General features: G+C 38.5%; 1 protein-coding gene across 2 annotated transcripts in view; it reads left to right on the plus strand.

The window, feature by feature from the left end:
- SLC35B3 (solute carrier family 35 member B3) overlaps positions 1-20,793 on the plus strand; it is a 42,613-nt gene that overhangs the window by 18,059 nt on the left and 3,761 nt on the right. The window contains exon 10 of one of the 2 annotated variants that reach the window (XM_082281517.1): positions 680-6,863. The exons of the other annotated variant lie outside the window; for it this stretch is intronic. Coding sequence (XP_082137643.1) covers positions 680-830 — 151 coding nt within the window. The 3' untranslated portion in view covers positions 831-6,863. Of the gene's footprint in view, positions 1-679; positions 6,864-20,793 lie in introns of those variants that run through there. 2 annotated transcript variants of the gene reach the window in all.

Here is a 20,793-nt window from a genome sequence, read left to right on the forward strand (position 1 = left end):
TTTTAAATAACTGAAAGCTTCTATTATGTTTGAGCTTGGGTTTATCTCTTTTTTTTTTTTTTTTTTTTTTAATTTTAAGGAAGATCTTACATTGAAAAATGCAGCTAAGTTGCTACTTTGATCTTAATTGCTTCAGGTTTGAAACAACATAATATTCTGTTTTATTTCAATATACAAATTGATTTAAGAACAAAGCTTGCACCCAAATCCCAAATGGAATTTACCCCAGCCAAAAATATTGAGCCTTGAAAGAATGGAGAGCTGAAACAAAAATGTGCCTACATTGGGAAGTATGGATATAAGGCACTGAGTGAGAAAATGTTTTGGACCAGTAACAGAGAGCATAGCTCTCATAACCAAAGGAAGGAAGAACATACTAAAGGCCCTCAGGATTATTTTGCTCATGTGAGAAAGAACAAATACTCTTTAGTTACTATTTAACTTATAAATGCACTTTAATAAGCTCTCCAGCCAGGACAGGAAAAAAGAATGGTGGAAAGACAGTAATAATAGAATGTCCCTGAATCTTTATCTCAGAGCCCACTAATTTGTGGGGGGTTTTTCTTCAACTTTTCTCTTCTTAAAGTAAGGTTTATTTAATCCACAAATATTGGTGTTTAATTGCTACCGATAAAGTGCTAATGGTAACTTTTTTTCCCCTCCTCTGCCTCTCCTCTAGGTATGTGTGGTCAGGCTTACTGGTTGTCCTTGGTATATTTCTTAATGTTTACAGTAAGAATATGGACAAATTCAAACTGCCTTCACTGCTTGGTCTTTGGAAAAAAAGTGTGGAAGAAAGAAAATCAAGGACGTTGTCACAAACCGTATAGACAGTGGTTCATGCCTTGTCTAGACTTTGACTTACTATTTTATTGGAACAGTCTTCAACTGATTCACTTTCCAAAGGGAACGTTATTAAAACCAAAGGAGCTGAAGGCATATTGTCTGCTTGCAGACTGCTATAAATGCACACTGTTGTGAGCCCTTTCTTCAGAGCACTTGAATTCATCATAAACGGTGTTGTAGGCCATTGTCAGATGGTTTTATCAGCAATGAAGGACAGCAGCTCCTGGCAAACCGCTGAGAAGCTGCACTCAAGTGGGACACAGAAGAATAGTTTGGGCATTTTAATAATATTGGCCATGTGGCTGATCTGAGATTAGTGGTTCTTTGTGATTGTCTAGGTGGGGTAATTTAAATGTAATACTGTATTAATCACCAACGGGTTGACCAAATTGTGATTTTAAAGGTGGAAGGTTTAGAATACAGTATGTTGTCACTCTTTTACATTTTAAATAAAAATGTTGGGGTTTTTTTAAGTTATTGTTTAGATCATCACAGAACTTGGTATTTATTGTAATAATTGAAATTTTTATGGAAATCCTAGTGTTACTCTTTTTGACTATTGCTTGCAAGTAACAAAACTGAGATTGAGTTTGTGCAGTCAACACTCGTGCTTTTCCAAGGGGAAAATGGGCTTTTGGGCCTGAACAGAGTGAGATTGAAGTAGTGGTGTAAGAAACTGTTACTTGCCTATTCTGTGGTGAAATACAGAATTTTTAGTGGCCTGTGGCCCTCTCTATTATAGTGGTATAAAGAGACATGGAAGTTCTTAAATTCCTATTATCAAATCAAAATTTTTCTATTTCAATATCGGAGTAAATAATAACAGCATCAGCTAATGTGATTGGAATATGTATTGTGTCAGTCTGTGTGGTCTTCTGATGAAGTTAAGAGGATCAGGGTACAGATTACCATTTTCTTTCTTCAATGACAGGAGGAGACAATGTGCTACCAGTGTCTTTTTCATCATGAATTTAGGAAGACTAAGTCCATTTATCTCTCTTTCTTTCATATTCAACTTGCTTTTGAATCGCTTGCCAGCTCTTTCATTTTATATATTTAACTACAGCACTTTAAAAATACTAATCACCTTACAAATCATTGTTCTTATGTGGTCATGGTTTTCTTGTTGTTGTGTCCCTTAGATTCATCTTGGTGTGTGTTCTTCCAACTTAGACAAAAATTAATTGGATAATGGAAATATATAGTCAGAAATAACATACAAAGAATTTAAATATCTCACAGGATGGCCTTCTGTCAAAAATACTAGTTGATGAAAGTATTCAAGATGTGCAAAATGTTTTTCAAACACTTAGGAAGAGTTGCTGTTCAAAGGAGTTTGTAATCAAAGCACAGACACAAAATGTGCCTTAAATTTTTCTTATTGAGTTGGTAGCTCACATCTGCCATATTAAATATGTTATGGACCAGAACACGGAATAACAGCCGTCTTAGCATAATGGGATGAACAAGAGAAGAGTTGTGCTAACATAACTGCACTGTTCCCAGCGCTGATGCTTCTCTGGGGTGTCAGCAAAGCCTCTCAACACATACAAACCCACTGTTGCCAGGTCAGGAGAATTTATTGCATGGGACACTTTTGGTTTTTTAATTCCCAGCTGCTGCATGATCAATTGTTTCCTGGATGAGGTAGAGAGGTGAGAATTTGTTGAACAGATACACCTTCAAAGAGACAGATAGTCTGCCATGGCTGTCCATTTTCATGTTGCAGCCAAAGTTTTATGGTAAGGTGAGATAAAGCATTACAATTTCAAATTTGGTGCAAGAGTGCACTTGACCAAGTCAAGGGGATTGATACACTTCTTTCCCCATAATATCTATCAACTCTTACATTCCCTTGCATTCTTTTCACTAAATGAAGTTGTTCTTTCCAGCAAGGTTAAGATAATTTTACAGTCTCAGTTCTGCCATCTGTAAACTCTGCCTGTTGCTACACTTTATTGAGCTTCAGGAAACCAAATTATGTGAAAGCTACAATACATGCAGTAAGTCATAGTAAATATAATTCCTTTGACATCTGTTTTATTTAAATACATGAGAAGTCACTCACAAAGTTTTTGACTAGAATTCAAATGTAGTATGGATGTTTCTGAACTGTTTATATAATCCAGTTTTGTCTCTATTGTCTCTCTTCAGAGAGAATAGTAACCACAATAATTCACCTTTTAATTTAGTCTCTATTGTATGCAGGACTGAGTTAATGAAGCTATCATTAGGGGAAATCTTGATTTATTTTTTAAATAATTTTCTTAACTGTAGAAGTGTATGTTTTGTTTTACAAGTGTACTTTAAAAATTATTTTTATATACAAATTAATATTGTAGGTTTACTGTTAATAGCATAAATTTAAGAGCTCTTTATTTTCATAGGTATTCATAGGTGTTCTAGTACTTGCCAATCAACAATATGTGTGTTAAAGAAAGTGCACACACAAGTGAGAGTAGTTCATGATTTGCCACACATCATGGTCTGTGCAGTTTCATGCCTTTATTAAGAAAACCCTCATTTCAGTGAATTGCTGTTTGTGGGGTTGTGGGGTCTTTTTAATGAACTTCATAGTGCATGCAAGTTAGAAAACCTTACAAACCTGCAAGTGTTCTTACTACAAAATTTTGAGTTTGAGTCTTCTGTACTGTATATGTATGTTGGTTTTGTGTTGTCTATGAAATATGAATAAGGGCTTGTCCACAAAGTAACTGTAAATTATTTATTTTTTGTGTACTTATATTGGGATGTTGGTTAACCCTTCCCAATGTTGAAGGCTGGTCACAGTAACTATTGCATTTTATACTCGTTGTCTCCTGGACTCTTTACAGTAGGCATGGTGAAACTATAGAAAAAACCATTCAATTCTCTCAACAGAAAAATTGTTATCTAAATATAATGTGAATTAGTTGCTTCTTATCCTTGTGCTAACAGCCTTTTTCTCTCTATAAAAAAATCTATGATGTAGAAATGAGTTATAACAGCATTGAAATTCTCAGTAAAATTTAAGTCTGACCAGGATCTCCATTGATGTCAGCAATCTACCTCTGTGACACCTGCTTCTGCCTCCTTTGGAAAGCTGAGGGAGCTCTGTTTTCCTAAGTCAGCATGCATTTGCAGTTGCTTTCATATTACATTTTTGCATTTGTCTGGCACACTTCAGTAATGAAGTAATTGACTGTGCAGTGGATTTCTTCAGTATTCCAGTACGTCAGTGTCATCAGAACTGCTAATTATGCAGGTACCTGTGTGTGAATACAAGCGTGGAAGAACTAATGCCCTGCCCTCCAAACCTACAGTGTTTCCTGATACTCCTTTAAACTGTTTTTCTTAATCTTGTTTTACCACTGCTGTGCTTTGAATTTACCAGACATTTTAAGCTGAAGCTTGGGCTTTATGTCATTCCTGCTTGTTTTTCTTACCTCCTTACTTGTCTTTCTTGCTTTTGGATGTGAGCTCTTTTTCTCAACATGCTCTATTTACGCACTGTGGATTGTTTCAGGTTTGTATTCCTGCATTTAAGGGCTTACATCACACTATTGCAGGTTGGTCACATTCCAGATTTTCTGTTTCGTATCATTTATAACCATCTGGATGATTCTTTTAAATCCTTTTTTCTCCAGGAAAAAATCTGTCATACTTTTCATTATTTTTGGAAAGGTCTTGATGAGTGGAACGTATGAGTTAACTCCTTGACCTCATTCCATCTTCCAAGAAAATCTCTCTTGTCCCTTGCCTGCCTGTGAGAACTAAAGGAAGAGGAAATAAATTATTGCAAGTGCTCTTTTTTTTCTTTAATAAGTGCCTTCCTCACTAACCTGGTGTGTCTTAATTGTTTCTTTTCTTTCTGCCTCCCATGCTCCCAGGCACAAACAAGCTCTTCTCTCATGTTTGACCGCTGCTTGTTCAATCATGGAAACTTTTTGAGTTGTTTACTGTTCTGAAAAGAGGTATAAAATTGCCTGTATACTCTGGAGGGCAGGAAATAATAAGTAAACTTCACAAGTTAAGGAAGTAATTAAATGGATTAATACGTTTTTCTGGAGGGATTTTATATGTGGTTTAGTTAATAGCTCAGAATTTGTTAGTGGAAGGTTGTTTTTTTTTCTTTTACATTTTACCTTTTTAAAAATCTTTATATTAATTTTAATATTTAATATAAAACTCTTGACTGTTCAGACAGTTTATAGAGATTAAATTCAGTCTTGCCTATGAGGCAGAAAAGCCCTATCCATTTCAGAGATGTAGGAGAAATGGTATCTTGCCCAAAGTTGCCTTGGTAAGTCTGTGATGAGCAAGGAATAGATGTTAATACCCTCGGTGATCCTGTGCCCCAAGTCCAGCAGAGCCCATCTGTACTTAAATGAAGTAGTACCAATGTAAGCCCAGTTTACTTTTACCCCCAGCATTAAAAGTGTTAAATTGTTTCTGTTCCTTGTTCTGTACAAGTATGATTTAAAAGGAAATTAAGACAGCCATAAAATATCTTTTCTGCATTTTATTTGAAGCTTTTTTGCATTGTTATTTTCTTGTTGATTGGTTCTGTTTTCTGTGAGCACTGCTGTGGAAGCAAGCCAGAGACAGTAGCAGTTTTAGGAGAAGCGTAATATCCTTCACTTTAAGGTGGCTGGTTCACTTTGCTACTAGTCAAAAGCTGCTTCCATGGGAAAATGTGAGCAATTGTCATCACATGAGGAATTAAGCATAATGATGCCTTGTCGGGTCTGTATCATTTTGCCATTCGCTTGTAGAGAAGCAAAGACTAATGCAATAAAGGACATTCATGCACAAATAGCTTAGAATACAGTGCTGACTTAACACTTCTCTACACCTGGATTGTGCTGTTGTGCTGGTTTTTTGAGGTGTGTTGGTAATGTATTGCTTCTCTCTGCTTTTGGTTTTTTAGATGTTTTCTTTATTAGATTTCTCAGTTTTATGCTTCCTCTGCCTTTTTTTCCCTTTTTATTTTTTTATTACTTATGTTTTAAATGTAAAGTTTTACTTTGTAATTTTCATTACACCTGTAGCGCTGTGTCCAGTTCTGGGCTCTCCAAGCACAAGAAAGAAATGGGGCTAGAGGAGAGAGTCCAGCAAAGTGACACGAAGATGATGGACTCGACCATATCTCCTGTGAGGAAAGGCTGAGAGAGCTGGGATTTTTCATCCTGGAGAAGAGAAGGCTGGGGGGAATTTCATCAATGTGTATAAACACTGAGCGCAAAGATGGGGGAGCCAGGCTCTTTTCAGCGAAGCCCAGTGACAGCACCGGGGTAGTGGGCACATACTGAAACACAGGAGGTTCCCTCTGAACAGAGGAAGTACTTTCTTACTGTTAAGGTGATTGAGCACTGGCATGGATTGCCCAAAGAGTTTGATAAGTCTCCATCATTGGATATATTCTAAAACTGTCTGGATGTGGTCCTGGGCAGCTGGCTGTGGGTGGCTTTGTGTTGAGCAGGGGAGGTTAAACCATATGAGCTCCAAAGTGGCCTTCCAAACTCAGTCGCTCTGTCATCTTAGATCTTGCTGTGTCTATCTTCCACTTTTTCTCCTGTTTACAAATTGTTAATAAATATACTTAAAATTAGTATCTGAGTTTGCTACAGTAACTGCTGGAGCTGGCAAAGCCATGCTGAAAACACCTGATAGTGTTCACTGGCTGAACAGTGAGTACCTTCAGAGCGCAGTCCCATGGGGAGAGAGGCATCTTCATTTGGTAACTGCTGCTCAGTGCAAAACAAGAGTATGTGACTGAGAGCAAATGCAAGACACTTGCAGATGAAATTGATACTGTCAATACAGAAGGAGTTCAAAGTTTCTTTTTATTTTCTGCATTTAGATCTTGCAGTGCTGTTTGCTGCTCTAGCACGGCACCTGATCCACAGATAGCTGGAAGTGTTGCTACACTGCTTGCTGCCTTCTTGTCAGCACTTTGCATGAACGTGGACAGCTGTGGTAGATGCTGTCGTACTTGTTCAGAACCTGAGTATAAACTCCACTGGAATAGAGTCCTGTAGTAACAGGCAGTAATGCCAGCAGATCTGTGCAAAAGTCCGGCACAGAACGGGGTCTACAGGAAACCTGGACAAACTGTTTATCAGGGACTGTTGTGATGGGGTAATAGTTTTAAACTAAAACAGGGTAGATTTAGATTGGGTATAAGGAAGAAACTGTTTACAGTGAGAGTGGCAAAACACTGGAACAGATTCCCCAGAGAGGTGGTAGATGCCCCGTCCCTGGAAGCATTCAGGGTTATGTTGGACAGGATTCTGAGCGACCTGATCTAATTAAAGGTGTTCCTGCTCATTGTGGAGGGTTAGGTGACCTTTAAAGGTCCCTTCTAAACCAAACTACTCTATGTTCTCAAAGAGGATTTGAGGCCCCTGGAAGGCTTTAATGCATAAAGAAGGGTTCATATAGGCTTCAGGCAGCAACAAGCAGAATTTAAGCTCTTTAAGCTTTAACATCCCTTTAATCTTTTGTTGATGTAGCCTAAAGTTAGGATTATTTATTTTATGTACTATCCAGATTTTGGTATTGGAAAATCATTTTAGTGAGAAATACACTAAAAATTGCCCTTAATAAGCAGTTCAAGGTAACAGCTGGTAGTGCTGGATACCTAGCTTACACCATCCTGTGCAGTGCAGCTAATAGGCAAAAACTGAGTGAGTGCTTGGCCCCTTCAAATGAAGACTGTATTCTTGCTGTTAGGAAATATATAAAAGAAAACAAATTCTGTGTAGCTTTGTAGGTAAGAACTGGTTAAAAGGTAGCTAATCCTTACTAAGAGTCACACCTGATTTCCCTGGACTCCTTATCCTTAATAAATGACTCGTGCCTGGCTGTACAAGCTTAGCTTGCAGACTTCATCTTTCCTGGGATTAAAGCAGCCTGAGATTAAGCTATCATGCTTGCATGCTTGCCAGGTATGAGACCACTTGCTGCCTGAAGCTTTTGGATCCCCAGGCACATAAGGTAAAGGCTGCTTGAATCAACCATCTTAGACTTGGAAAATTTTGCATTGAAACACAGCTTCAATAGAATCTATTCTTTAATAGGTAAGAGCTTGGGGTTTTTTCCAAGAAGTTGAAGCATAGCTGTGTACAAATGATACATATTTTGGCTTCTCAGTAAAAATGTCACTAGTGAAGAGAGCTAGCTTTCTTCCTACTGAAAGCTAAATTTGTGTGGAGACCAGGTGTAGCTGTGTATCAGAAAGGTGCAGTGTGATACCTTTTACCAGATTATATTTCTGCACTCTGCACTGTGGTAGGATAAGGAAAGAAATGAAAATCAAGATGTGTTGGAGAGCAATAGCATTAATTCTGGGCCGTCCTGCTTTTACTTTGCATAGTATTGGATGCAACAAATACAAAGCAGGTTTCAGTAATCAAACTAATGCTCAGGACAGGAATTTTTCAAAGGAATTGAAGACAATATAAATACTGTTGAGCCTTTACTACTTTACTGTTCTGAAAATACCAAATTCAACCACCACAGAAGAGCATTAGACTGTCCCTCTCTGTGTAAAACTTCTCTTTCTGTCTGTGAAGACTCACTGTGAAGACAAATTAATCTTGCATGTATATCCTATTTGATGGGCAAAGACATGTTTGTAGGTATGCTGAGACTTTGTGGTTGGAAATAGGATGGCTTCTGTTAGTCATCTTCACTGCAGGTCCTTCAAATTGAGAATATCCATGCCAAACTGAAAAGGACTGAACCATGTTTGGTAGGCACACAAGTGGCTGAAGGGAGCTGTATATGATTTAGTGTGCAATTTCTTCAACCTGCTAGATTTCTTCTTCTGGAGCTGTGGTTGTTTGATCAGATTAACTGTTCTCTTTCTGCTAATGACTTACAGTGTTAAAATGTGGGGTTTTGAAAATGCAGATTCTTGTGTTTTGCACAGTTTAGGGAGTTTAGATTGATTCTTTTAAATTCATTTTATTTTTCCTAATTAGAATTCTATGGTGCAGAGGATTATTCATAAGTAATTTTCAATATTAGGCTTTTATCCTTGGTTTAGTTTATTTCTTGAGACTCCCAGTAAAAACTGTCTGCATCTCTTCTTGTCCATGTTCATTTCTATTATTGCAATCTCTCTTCAGGAGAATTGGTAACCTGCATTATTTTCTCAGCTTCATGTAGTAAATAATGGTACATGTCTGAAACTCATCACAACAGCAAATAAGATGGTGTGTAGTGTATCATCCTTACCAAACTGCCACAGCAGGGAGGCCTGGCAGTACATCCATTACCTCTGTTATTTCTCACAAAAAGCTTAATTTTTCTGCCCTTTGATGTTGTAAGGCAGCAACAGAAAAAGAGCTGAGGTAGCTACATGAGGATGTGAGCCTTTGGGAGAACGTTGTTTTATTTTAGTTAGAGGAGCAACCCACACTGGATTGATTGCTTGTGGCTTTATGTCCATGTTTGCTCCTCTGCCCTTACCCTTTTCATTTTCTCATAACTGGAGAATACATTTAAAAACCTGGCATCCTAGTTACTAATTTTGTACTCTGCAAGATTTTTTTATCATTTTGTATTTCTTTCACCATGACAACTATGACCTTATTGAGCATTCATTTTTTTCTCCTTTTGAGCAAAAGATATATGGGCTTTTTCTTTATGCAAAGGTCTTAAATTATTAAAAATAATTACCAGATCCTCAAAAATATGTAAACGTTTTGCTCCTTTAAATGGATGATAGACAGCAAAGAGTCTGTGTCCACAAATTCCTGTGACATGAGATTCAGAAAAATTCCGTACAGTGAATTCAGAAAGAGCTGCCCATGTGCACACACTTCTCACTGAGCAAAACCCCATAAATTCTCTCATATGTATTGAGCACATAGGTTGTTCCTGTGGAATAGCTGACAATATAAGGTCACATTCTTCCATGCCTTGCAGCAGCTTTCACGTGTCTGTGACCTGAACTCCATTACGTTTTGGAAAAAGCTGGAGAAAATCTGGGAGTGAGCAGAGGGATGCAGCTAATACTTCCTTGAATACACGTGTAGCCTCATAGCCTCAGAAGTCTCTTTAGCAGAAAAAATGGTGAAAAATCACAGCAAAGTCCCATTGCTTGTAGAGTCTATTTATGTCCAGCTATCAAAACAGCAGCACCAGTAGCCTGTGAGTTGCCCGCTGCTGTAGGGATGAACGTGCCTCCTCTCTGCTAAACCAGTTAGTATTAAGTCTGAATTCATACCTGTTATATTATCCTCCTGATAAGTAAAACCAACGCATTTTTCTGTCAGGTGTAATTTCCTTTCTGTTAAAGTGTGAGCTGCATCCTGACTCTCTTAACTCCTGTGTAGTCAATAGCTGATTTGTTTCGACAGTGAGATAACTGACATTTATGGGTCTAACAGTTTCATCTCTTTGCCTCTGTAATTCTGGTATCCAAAAGCAAACCAAGTGATTTACTTGTATTTGTTGCTTAGAAGTCTGTGTCTGGCACTACTTCATATTATTTTTTTAACAATGGATTAATAAAGTTCTGTTCAGACACAGCTCTCTGTTTTTCTGCAGTTATCTATGAAAATCTGTATTGTTAGTTTGCAAGAAATGCATTAACTACAAATTTGTCCCAGTTCTATTGAATGTAGTGCATTGCACTACACTGTACCAGAAAGCCTGTTGACACGTATGAGCTGCATGGACTGCAGATCTATTGTTATTTCACTGCAAGAAGACTGTAACTGCTACTTACATTTCAGAAAAGAACAGAACAGAACAGAATCTCATATGCTTGGGATTTCCTGTTGAAACAGAGGAGTTAGTTCTGTTCTGCCAAAAAAGAACATCTTTTCTGAAGAAAAAGAAAGTATTTGAGACCCTGCCTTGCAAATGAAGGACAGCACACTTGTGTGATCTCGTATGTTTAATATGCACTAAATTAGTGGTTTTTTGCAGAACAATGAACACCAGTTAGTGATTTTTAAAGAAACCATGAATACAAATTGAGACTTGAAGAAATTCTTGAAAAGCAAAAGAGTACAGATTACCACAAAAGGAGATCAACCAGCTCCTCCCTGGGGCTGAGTTTCAGCAATTTAAACTCCTTCAAACTCAACAGCCGAACTGGAGTAATTGTGTGTTTGATTTGGCTTGTGCTGAGGACAAATTTCATCCTTAGGGAAAGTGTAGGGAATATTTTGGTGGTAGGAGAGGCAGAAAAAACAAAATCCAAGGGAGAACAGTTCGCACTTACTGGAAAGTAATGTTTGATCTAAGAAAAGATGTGTTTTTAGTTAAGTGCTGGAATAGACCTTTATCAAGTGAATGACTTACCAGACCAGTCATCTTGGCTCCTGGAGTCTTTTTCAGTCCATTTTTCTTAAGAAGGCTGTAATGATACAAATTTATAGATAGGTTCCAATGTGAGGATGAAAAGATGGGCACTTTCCCACCACAATACTTGCGGAGTTTTGTAGCTAGGAGGGAAGTGAAATAAAAGAATTAGGTCTTCTATGCAGGTTTTCTATTAAAGGTGCTGTGTATCTTACCAGTTTTACAGGACATAATAGATTCAGCACAAATTATTCTTTTCAGTTTTACTCTTTATATTTCACTGGCATTGAAGTTGGAGCATCAACACCTGGGAATCTGTTCTTCATATTTCTTTTACTCCTCCAAGGGAAGGCTGGGATGGCAGTTTAGCAGGGAGTCAAGACTGCATTCTTGATGTGGATAAATACTGGGGTTTGTTTTACCTATCCTTCCAAGATCTTGCCACTTCAAAAGTCCTCTAAAACAGCAGTTAAGTGGGAGAAAAATTGTCAAAGTACTTACTTGTTATTCTTTAATTTTGCTGTAGCCTCTTTTTTTGGAGTAGAGATCTGCATGAGTGTACGGGTTTTTTTATTTTTTGATGGTGTCTTCATTAGGAATATTGAGTGCTGGTACTTAGTAGAGTTTCTTAATTGGCATTAATGTAACAGGTTTTTAATAGTTTATCCTAAGGAAAGTCTTGAGCTAAATTAAATTTAAATTCACATTTTGATAATGTAAATGCACAGAATATAAATTTTGTGGAGAGGTTATAACTATCCCCAATCAGAACAGTCCAGTTTGTTACTTTACCCACCTACTCACCCTCCTATCCTAAACACCCCACACCTTTTCCCTGATTTGCATCCAGGCACCCAAGGGATAAAACACTGAGGGAAAAATTTATAGCATTGTTTTAAAAGTGCCTAATTTGAAGATCTAAAATGCCTCTCTGACACTGAATAGTTACAGCTTTGGGTCTCTGCAGGCTGAGTTGAGGCTGAGGGCTTTAGTTACATTCTCTGCTTTGTTCTCCATAGTCTCATAAGTGTAACTTTAATTGAATTTTCTGGATTTACAGTACTTGTCTAAGGGAGTTTATTTGAACCACGTAGCTGTGGCTGTTTGTGTTGGGGTAATGCATACCCAGCTCGGCCTTGCAAACAGCCCTGTGGTGCAAAGTCACCTTTGTCATGGGAAGCAAACCAAACCAACAGGCAGTCAGCCACACATGAAAAATGACAAGATATTTCTCCCCATTTCAGAGGAAAAGAAGAGAGAATGACTCTAATGTGGACCTGCTGGATCCCAGCTTGGTGCCTTTGTGCCATAACCTCTGTATTGCTCTTCCTTTGTTTTATAGGTTGCACTTACAGTCAGTGGCCTTACGCTGCTGTTTTAGGAAACTGTATGGCCTGGCTTTATTCCCATCAGCTGACAGAGATGTGAGAATTTCATTAGCTTGATAACTGTTCTCATTCTGAGTGATATAACATGAAAAAATGTAGTTTGAAAATACCTTCCAGGGCTGTTGTGGTGGCCCAGATAGGGCTGTGTCAGAGACCCCAATTCATTTCACAGCCTTTCAGTCCTCTGGATGCCACGTTTACTAACTAGACTCCCACAGGTTTCTCCACAGCAGGCAGAAGGGCAGATGAGCAAGAAGCTTAGCCAGTACTTCAGCAAGTGTTTGGATACTTGATGGAGTTTCATCGGGAAATGTTTCTGATGCAGTAACTTCCTAAGGCTACCTTAATTAGCACATAGGCTTGCAACCTTCACTATGTCAGGATGGTCTGTCTCAGCAGCAGGTTAGAAATAGGTCTCTTTCTCACCTTACTACAAAGGGAGCTGTGAGCCTCTTGGGTAGCGTGACCTCAGAGCAAAGAACTCCCGTTGTGATCTGTGAGTTATGGATTAAAAGTTTCATGTACTCAACTTTATTTAGGGGAAATAGTGTTCATATCTTGAAAGTATGAGTGTTGAGCAAGTAAAATTCAAAATGCCTTGACTAGCTACCATCAAGCACCCAGCTCTTCCTAGATAAACAACAAGCTACAAATACGTCACAAAAATTGGAAAATAATGTTGAATTATAAATATATTTGAGAAAATTGTACTGCACTGGCTGACAATTCATTTTAAAAGAGGAGTTGAAATTGATCAAATAAATTGTTTGTTACTAATTATTTGCCTAGTGCTAGCTGTGATGTGCGACCTTGAGGGTGGGAATAAATTATCTTAATGAGGGATTAGGTTAAGGCATGTTATAAATCCTCATTTCAAGAGCTAACCCCACTATTAATATATTTGCCTATAACTGTGAATCTTCTTTAATAGCTGCCTGTCTTCTTTTGCACTGCATAAAAGTTCCTCTGTTTTTAAATCCATGTTCTGAAGAGGAAGTATTGTCCTCCCTGATTTTATCTTCATTAGAAACAACTCGGAAATAGCGACAAGGAAAGAACAGTAATGTATACTTGAAGTTGTATTTCATGATGGAGAAAGAAATGTTCGCATCCCAAAGATGAAGTGTGAATACATCCCTGATTCCAGAAATCCTGTTGTATAGAGCAAAAAACCTTAGAGAGAGTTTTCCAAGTGAAATGAGGATGGAAGAAAGGGGCTAAACTGTTTATGCAACCTTGAAGGGAAAAGAGGAACAAGGATGCATGTATTGCTTTCCCGTGACAGAGTCAATAATTGCCTCTTATGATCCAAACACTGTACAGGCTCAGCACGGTTTGCCTTAGACAATCTAACTAGCAAAGATTTTAAATCCTATCTTCCTCCATTGAGCTTCCATAGTCACATTATTACCATACTTAATTATTATAACTGCTGTTAATAATGCATAGAAAATTCTGAGACAGGTAAATCATAGGCCAATTGAAATAGGGACCATTTCCCTTAATGTATTTGGGCAATGTTTTGTGAGTCTAGATGTCAATGCAATCTAACAACCACGTAGTAATAAAACAATATGATTTCTTTCCCTGTGCCTTTGTCATTTTCCTTGGTTGTCCTCAAAGTGCTTTTAAGAGAAAAGGCATGTTAATATCTGTATTCCTACAGGCAGGTCAGCACCCACAGTCACTCAGCAGGTCAAAGTGGCAATCAACACTCACTCCTTCGTGTGCATCATAGGCAGCAGTCCTACTCATGCTCTTTTCCTTAGGTACTGCTTTGTCATAAGCCATTGGTGCTGGCTGTTTCCTAAGGTGGGAGTGGAGAAGCAGGAGGATGTGTTAGAAAGTCCTACCTTTCTGTGAACTTGGTTTTTTTCAGAGTTGATTTCATTGGATTTCCTCTGTACTTTTAAGGCACGATATAGTGCCTCAGTTTGCCAAGGGCTTTAGAGGACTTTTAGAAAAGATACTTTACTTGCCTTCTTTTTGATTTTTTAAGTATACACTGCTTATTTTTACTCATTACCTGTCTTCCCCTTTCTGCAGCACTTGGTGTATAATTGGTTCAGCTCTTGGAGCACACACTATCCATACTTATTGTCAGAGCTTTTGGGGGATGCTGTCCGTTTCACTGGAAACTTCCGGGGAGACTTGTTTCCAAGCACTGTCAAGCCCCTTGCTATTGAAATTCAAAACAGTAGCAAACCTCCCAGTATTCATTATTCTATTCAGTCTCAATTCAGAGGCAGCACTTGTGTGTTTGGTTTGTGCAGGAAAGATTCATCACGTTCTTGGGTCAGCTACCTTGTCAGCTCCACAAACACAAACACACACACATGGACACACAGAGAGGGAAGAAAAAATGAGCTTCATATGCTTCATTCATGTCAGAACTCAACAACTTTAAGAGTGCAAATATTCTGCAGTCACTCATGAAAAGAAATTTTTAATAATAAATATCTAACAATTAATGGGCTGGTAGCTGCAGTTGACTTCAGGGCATAATATCTAATTTCCTTGCAATGTTTCATAACCTTACTTTTCATGCTGCAACAGTCTATCATTAAAACCAAACGCAGGTTTCTATCACTTTTATTTATTTTTCAAATCAACTTATAAATCAGTGCCAGACCTTGTTACAGATGAGTTCCAATAAATTATCGGCTGTGGACAAATTCTGAATGTTAAACATTCTCTGTTTTTTCCTTTTTTTTTTTTCCACCCCCACATACTGTGCTCCTATGTCACCCTTTGAGACTGGAACTCATGACATGCAGGGGCTTTTGGAGGCTTTTTTTCCCTCTTAAACAAGATGGGAACCTGGCTACATAATTATATGCTTTGTAAATAATGTAAAAATGTAATAACATTTGTTTTTCAAATTAAAATATACCTAGGAAAACAGTTTCACACAACGTGCAACAAAATTTACCTCTCTGGACTTTAGTAAAATAGACATCATTTCTTCTACTTCTAGCTGACAGGTAATTCCCAGAGCAACTTGTAACCCTAATCTAACTCACATTAGCTCTTTTACCAAAATGCTGTCGTTGCCCTTCGGAAGAAGGTCATAAATGCTTTCAAGGGCTGATGCTAACTTTTCCTTAGCCGATTTGTCACTTCTAAATTGGATTGTCACAATTAGCAGTATATTGCTGGTTTTGATATGACTCTATCAGTTAAGTAAATTTTATTGCTAGTTTTACCATAAGGCTGAGATACATCAAGTGGCCTAAAGTGGCATAGCCTTGCATGGCTGATGGGAAGCTCTGAATACAGTAATTAGCAAAATAACCTTTGAAAATGTTCTAGGTTCAATTAGCCTGAATGAACTCTGTAACACATGAACCTGTATGGAAGCAAAGATGCACCCAAAAAAATTCATTTACAGAAAGCGTCTCCAAAATGTGTTCTCTCTCAGTTTTGCTCTTTTGGGTCTCCTCCATTCTGCTTGATTTTTCTTTTTTCATTTTTTTTTATTCTTATGCTTCATTTTTTCTGTCACATCTCTCAGGTTTTCAAAACTTTCCCTCTATCATGGATTTCAATCCCCACAGACAGAGTATGATTTGGGTGATTTACCTCCTTGAAATCAAGTAAACTTCAACCCATTCCAGGCTTAAAAGGAATCAAATGGAAATTACCCAGTGTTCCTTTTTTTTTTTTTTTTTTATACAAACCCTGTTATTAGACTCTACTGTTACTTTATCAAATGGTATTTCCGGTTATTGTCTGACATTTACCTTGCTGGGTAAATTAGGTCATCTGATATATTGTTGAGTGACAGACAGCATTAATCCTTAGCATAAAATAGGAAATCCTTGAAGAAAAACAGGAAGAGTTTCTACATAATGTGGCCAGACCATGGCATGGATGAGAGCCAGAAGTGCAGATTATACAGCAGTTTTAGACACTTTCCACCTGAATTCTAAAAAAAATCTCCTAGTTATACAGTGCCAACTTCTGGCTTCATCTGAATGCAGCAAGAAAACCCTTGGTGTGTGTTTGAGGTCCCTTCTGATTCCTGCCTAATGAATCATTTTTAGTCTTTTTTATGCATCTCTTCCCAGGTACCTGCCATTATTTCAGTAAAGCAATTAGTTTTTTCCTCTAAATTCTTCATTTATATACATGTCCTTGTAATTGACCAGATGAAACTGCCTTATTCCTATGGCAAAATAATTCTATGTACGACTTGTTTCTCCTTGTCGCTCAGATTAAATGCTCTTCAGGGCAAAGATGCTGCTGGTTTCATGGTCTGCTCTGCATCCACTGTCAGCACAACAGCAAGTGCACAAAAGAGCACAGGTACAAAGCTGAGACACACACTCTCCCCCTGATTAAAGGTGTAAATTTATCTGCTGTACAGAAGCACCTACTTTGTTCTGTTTATCAGTCCCTGTGAATGACCAACAAGGAGAATCAAAGATATCTTGAGTTGCAAAGTATGAAACTCTGGGGACACAGCAAAACTTTAACTTTCCAGCCCTGCCCTGCCCTACTACATTTAATTCAGCCCGTTTATACTGTTTGTGTGATATGAAAAACTGCCTAGAGCAAGTAGTGAGCTGGGAATGTGCAATTCACAGCTTTCCTGAGGAGGTGTATTTTTAAATCTGGACCCAGTGAGGAAGAGCAATTGATTTGATCCTTCCCCTTAATTCTATCTACATGACAAGGAGACTGGGGTAAAAAGCAGAGACAACCTTTTCCATTCTCTGCAGTGAGTCTTTTGAGTTTATTTCAAAAGTATTTAATATTGCTGATTGGAGTTCACTTGTATATCCCTGTAAGGGATAAGATATGGGAGAGATGTAACCACACAAAATGGAGATGAATTTGTGCTTATAGAAGGATTGGGGTTTCTGGGTGTGTATGAGGAAAACTTCCCAGTGCTTCCACAGACTTTTGTCTCTCCTGACCTCAGGTGATGCCACTGAAGCTGTTCGGGACTTGGAGCTCTCATCACTCTATCTCCCTGTCAGCCGAATATCTTTGCAGCATAACCTGGTCCTGTGAGATGGTTCTATTACTCTAACACAGACATGTTACATCTTAACCACAATACAAACAGACAGATCAATTGTACATCAAGAAAATATTCAGTTTCCATTACCTATGATGCCAAATTGCCACCAGTTTGAATCCCAGATGCTTTCAACAAGATACTTAAATTCATACTGAGATGTCTAGACTTAAACTGAGATCTAGCTGTGTATGCTCAGTGTCACTGAAAAGCAGGGAACTTTTATTTATGTATTTATACAGAAGCTGATTTCAGGACCCCAGACTGAAAATTAATAACTGATAAGGGTATTTTATTTCTGAGATATTTCTTTCTCTGTCTTCTAAACTCACTGTGTTCTTAGACAAAGTTGCCTTATAATCTGACTTCAGGGAAGTATGAATCAGGACTCCAGCTTCTGTCCACAGCTCTCCCATTGACTTCCCTTGGAGTTCAGGGAAAATCTCACTCTTTTCCCATCTACAGTCTCTCAGATCCCACAACAGATCTTTGGGAATGCAATGTACCAGAATTGCTGTCAGGCCTAATTAATTTTCAGGGTGCTTGGAGTGGTTTGGATGAAAGGTGCTATAGAAGGGGAAAGGTACTGATTATATTATTATTGTTGTTGTTGTTATTACACAGCAGCCCTGTCCATTGTTCTCAGGAGCAGCCTGTGCCTGGTGGAAGACTGCCTTCCAATCTTTCTAGACACAAGCTCTATTAACATACAAACGAACAGGTCACACTATTCTTGGAGCAGAACTCTTTAGCATGATAATGACAGATTCACACTGGTGGTCCCTTAGTGCTCTGGAGAAATACAGGTTTTGCTTAGTGCTTAATAAAAAAAAGGCCATCATAAAATATGTCACTTGGGGCCAATGAATATTGTCGCAAGAGATAAAATGGAAGAGGAAAATGGCATAGATTTATCTTTTCCTGGGTGCCAAGTGTGGCTTCCGCTTGTTCTGGAATCTCCCTGTTAATGTAGCATTTATTCACAGCTACTTGGCAGAGGCATATATGAGGCTAAATTTTCAAGTGAAGGCTCAAAAAAAAGGGCTTAGCTTCTGTTTCTGGGCACCTGAAATGACAACCTTTATCTGTGGCTTAGAAAAGAGACCATAGTCAATATGGACTAATGTGGTGATGGCCACTAGAAGCCATGGGATGGATCCACAGCCATCATATCCTGCCCTAAGGCCACCAGAGGACTGCTGCAACTGATGTCATCCAAGGACTGGTCTCACGGCTCTGGCTACATAGTTTGGTCCTTCTGTGCAAACTGAGAATTTCTGAACATCTGGTCCTGCGTATGACATCTTTTTACATTTATGGCCACAGTAATATGCATTACTTCACAGCTTCAGGTATATTTTAGATGTGACAAGGCAAGGAAAAACTCCTGCTCCTTATTTCTTACAAAGCACAATTTTTTTGCATCAGGGATTCTACACATCACTTACATGAGTTATGGATGAGAGAAAAAAATGTCTGCTTGAAAGACTTTATCCATAACCAAAAGAAATAAGCAGAAACTACTCTCCTTGATTTTCTTGGGCTTTGCACCAAGCCCTCAGTTAGGAATGACATTTTATTGTTGAAAAAAATCGTTTGGTGGCAAGATATGTATGCATGCCTTTAAAAACAGTCTTCTTTTTGTATGTACTAGATTAATTTTCCTGTGTCATTTTTAGTTTAGAAGCAAACAGCTTCAATAGGGTGCAGGAGTGCACAGCAGCATTACCCATATCCAGCGCTTGTGGCTTGCTACATTGTCCATTATAGCAAAGGTGAGTTGTTCTATAAGGGGAAAACACTTCAGGGCTTCCAGCAGCCAAGCACAGAGCTCAAGCAGAGCTCTGCACCAGCCGGAGGCTGTCCACATGCTGCTCCAGCCAGAAATGCTCTGTACACACACTGAAAATCGTGGTAGGGATTTGAAGATGTCATGCTGACACTGATGTTGCCATTTTAAATTCAATCAATTAATATTATAAAGAGGCAAAAACATTACGCTAGTAGGTATACCGCTGCTGCCCTCATGGAGCTAAACATTATAACAAGTGCTGGTGCTAAGTGGTTTTCTGAGTCCCATAAAGGTTAGATCATATCTTTGAGGATTTCATGCATTTCTTCTTTTTTTTTTTCTGATTAGTTCATTTTTATTATTATTAGCTATAGTAAGGGAGTTTACCCAGAACTGAATGAGAAAATGAAACTGAAAAGCAGCTAATTGGTACTTTAATTGCACAGATACTGGCTTTGAAATTCCAGTGGCAAACCAAAGTTACAATATTTACAGGGAAAAGAGCAACAGAGATATTTCTTCACAGGCTTTTAATTGGAATCCTAATGAAATCACCTTGTGAAGGTGTGAGGTGCCTGAAGCATGTACGTGATGGCGAAGGAGGTGCATTAGCATTCACAAAGGGAACAGCCTGTGACATGATTTAGGTACAGTCCACCCAAAGCTTCCCAGCTGCGGGGAAAGCAAACTTTGCCACCCCAAGAGCAGGAAGTTGAGCTTTCCAGTATATCTTTCTAGGCTTTCTCAGTAGCGGATGGGAAAAGAGAGATTCCGCCAAGAGGCAGCAGTAGCTACGGGTAAGGACCCCTGTGAGATGTGATGGGACTCTTTGGCTTTCATTCATATGTTTACCCTCAGGAAAACCAGAGCATCAAGTAGATATGCACAGCTGATTTTCACATGGAGTGAAGAGCTGACACAGAGCATGGCCTGTACCCAGTTCCTGTACACAGGAGAGTTTTCCTGGGCTCTACAGCAATAACCTAGACCCAGATCAGGCTTCTCCTCTAAATCACCTTCCTGCCACTCTCCATCAATCAAAGAGGAATGAGGGACCAGGTAACACTGAATCAGTGTGGCTTGGCTTCTTCTGCAAGTGTAGGATAATAACCACCCTGTTACTTTTCCTAAGGATAGATAAGTCATGGGTATGTCCATATCCTTAGTCCATGGCAACTTTGGAAACAGCAGAAAAAGATTAGACTTTTTATTTTTCTGCCACCGGTTTTATGCAGGAGGATATATCCTGACTCCTATGAAATTACTCTTTATTTCCATAACTGTGAATGTACCAATAAGACTACCAGTGTTCTTACAGTAGTAAACCAGCATGAGACTAATTCGTTAATGTTTGAAAAACTTGGCCTGGAATAAGGAATATTTGTGTCACATGAGAGTCTGCCCCTGAGGGATCAGTGGTATTTTGGTCAACATTCTCA

This window comes from Coloeus monedula (genome assembly GCF_965178545.1).
Source record: "Coloeus monedula genome assembly, chromosome: 1".
NCBI classification, from domain to species: Eukaryota; Metazoa; Chordata; class Aves; order Passeriformes; family Corvidae; genus Coloeus; species Coloeus monedula.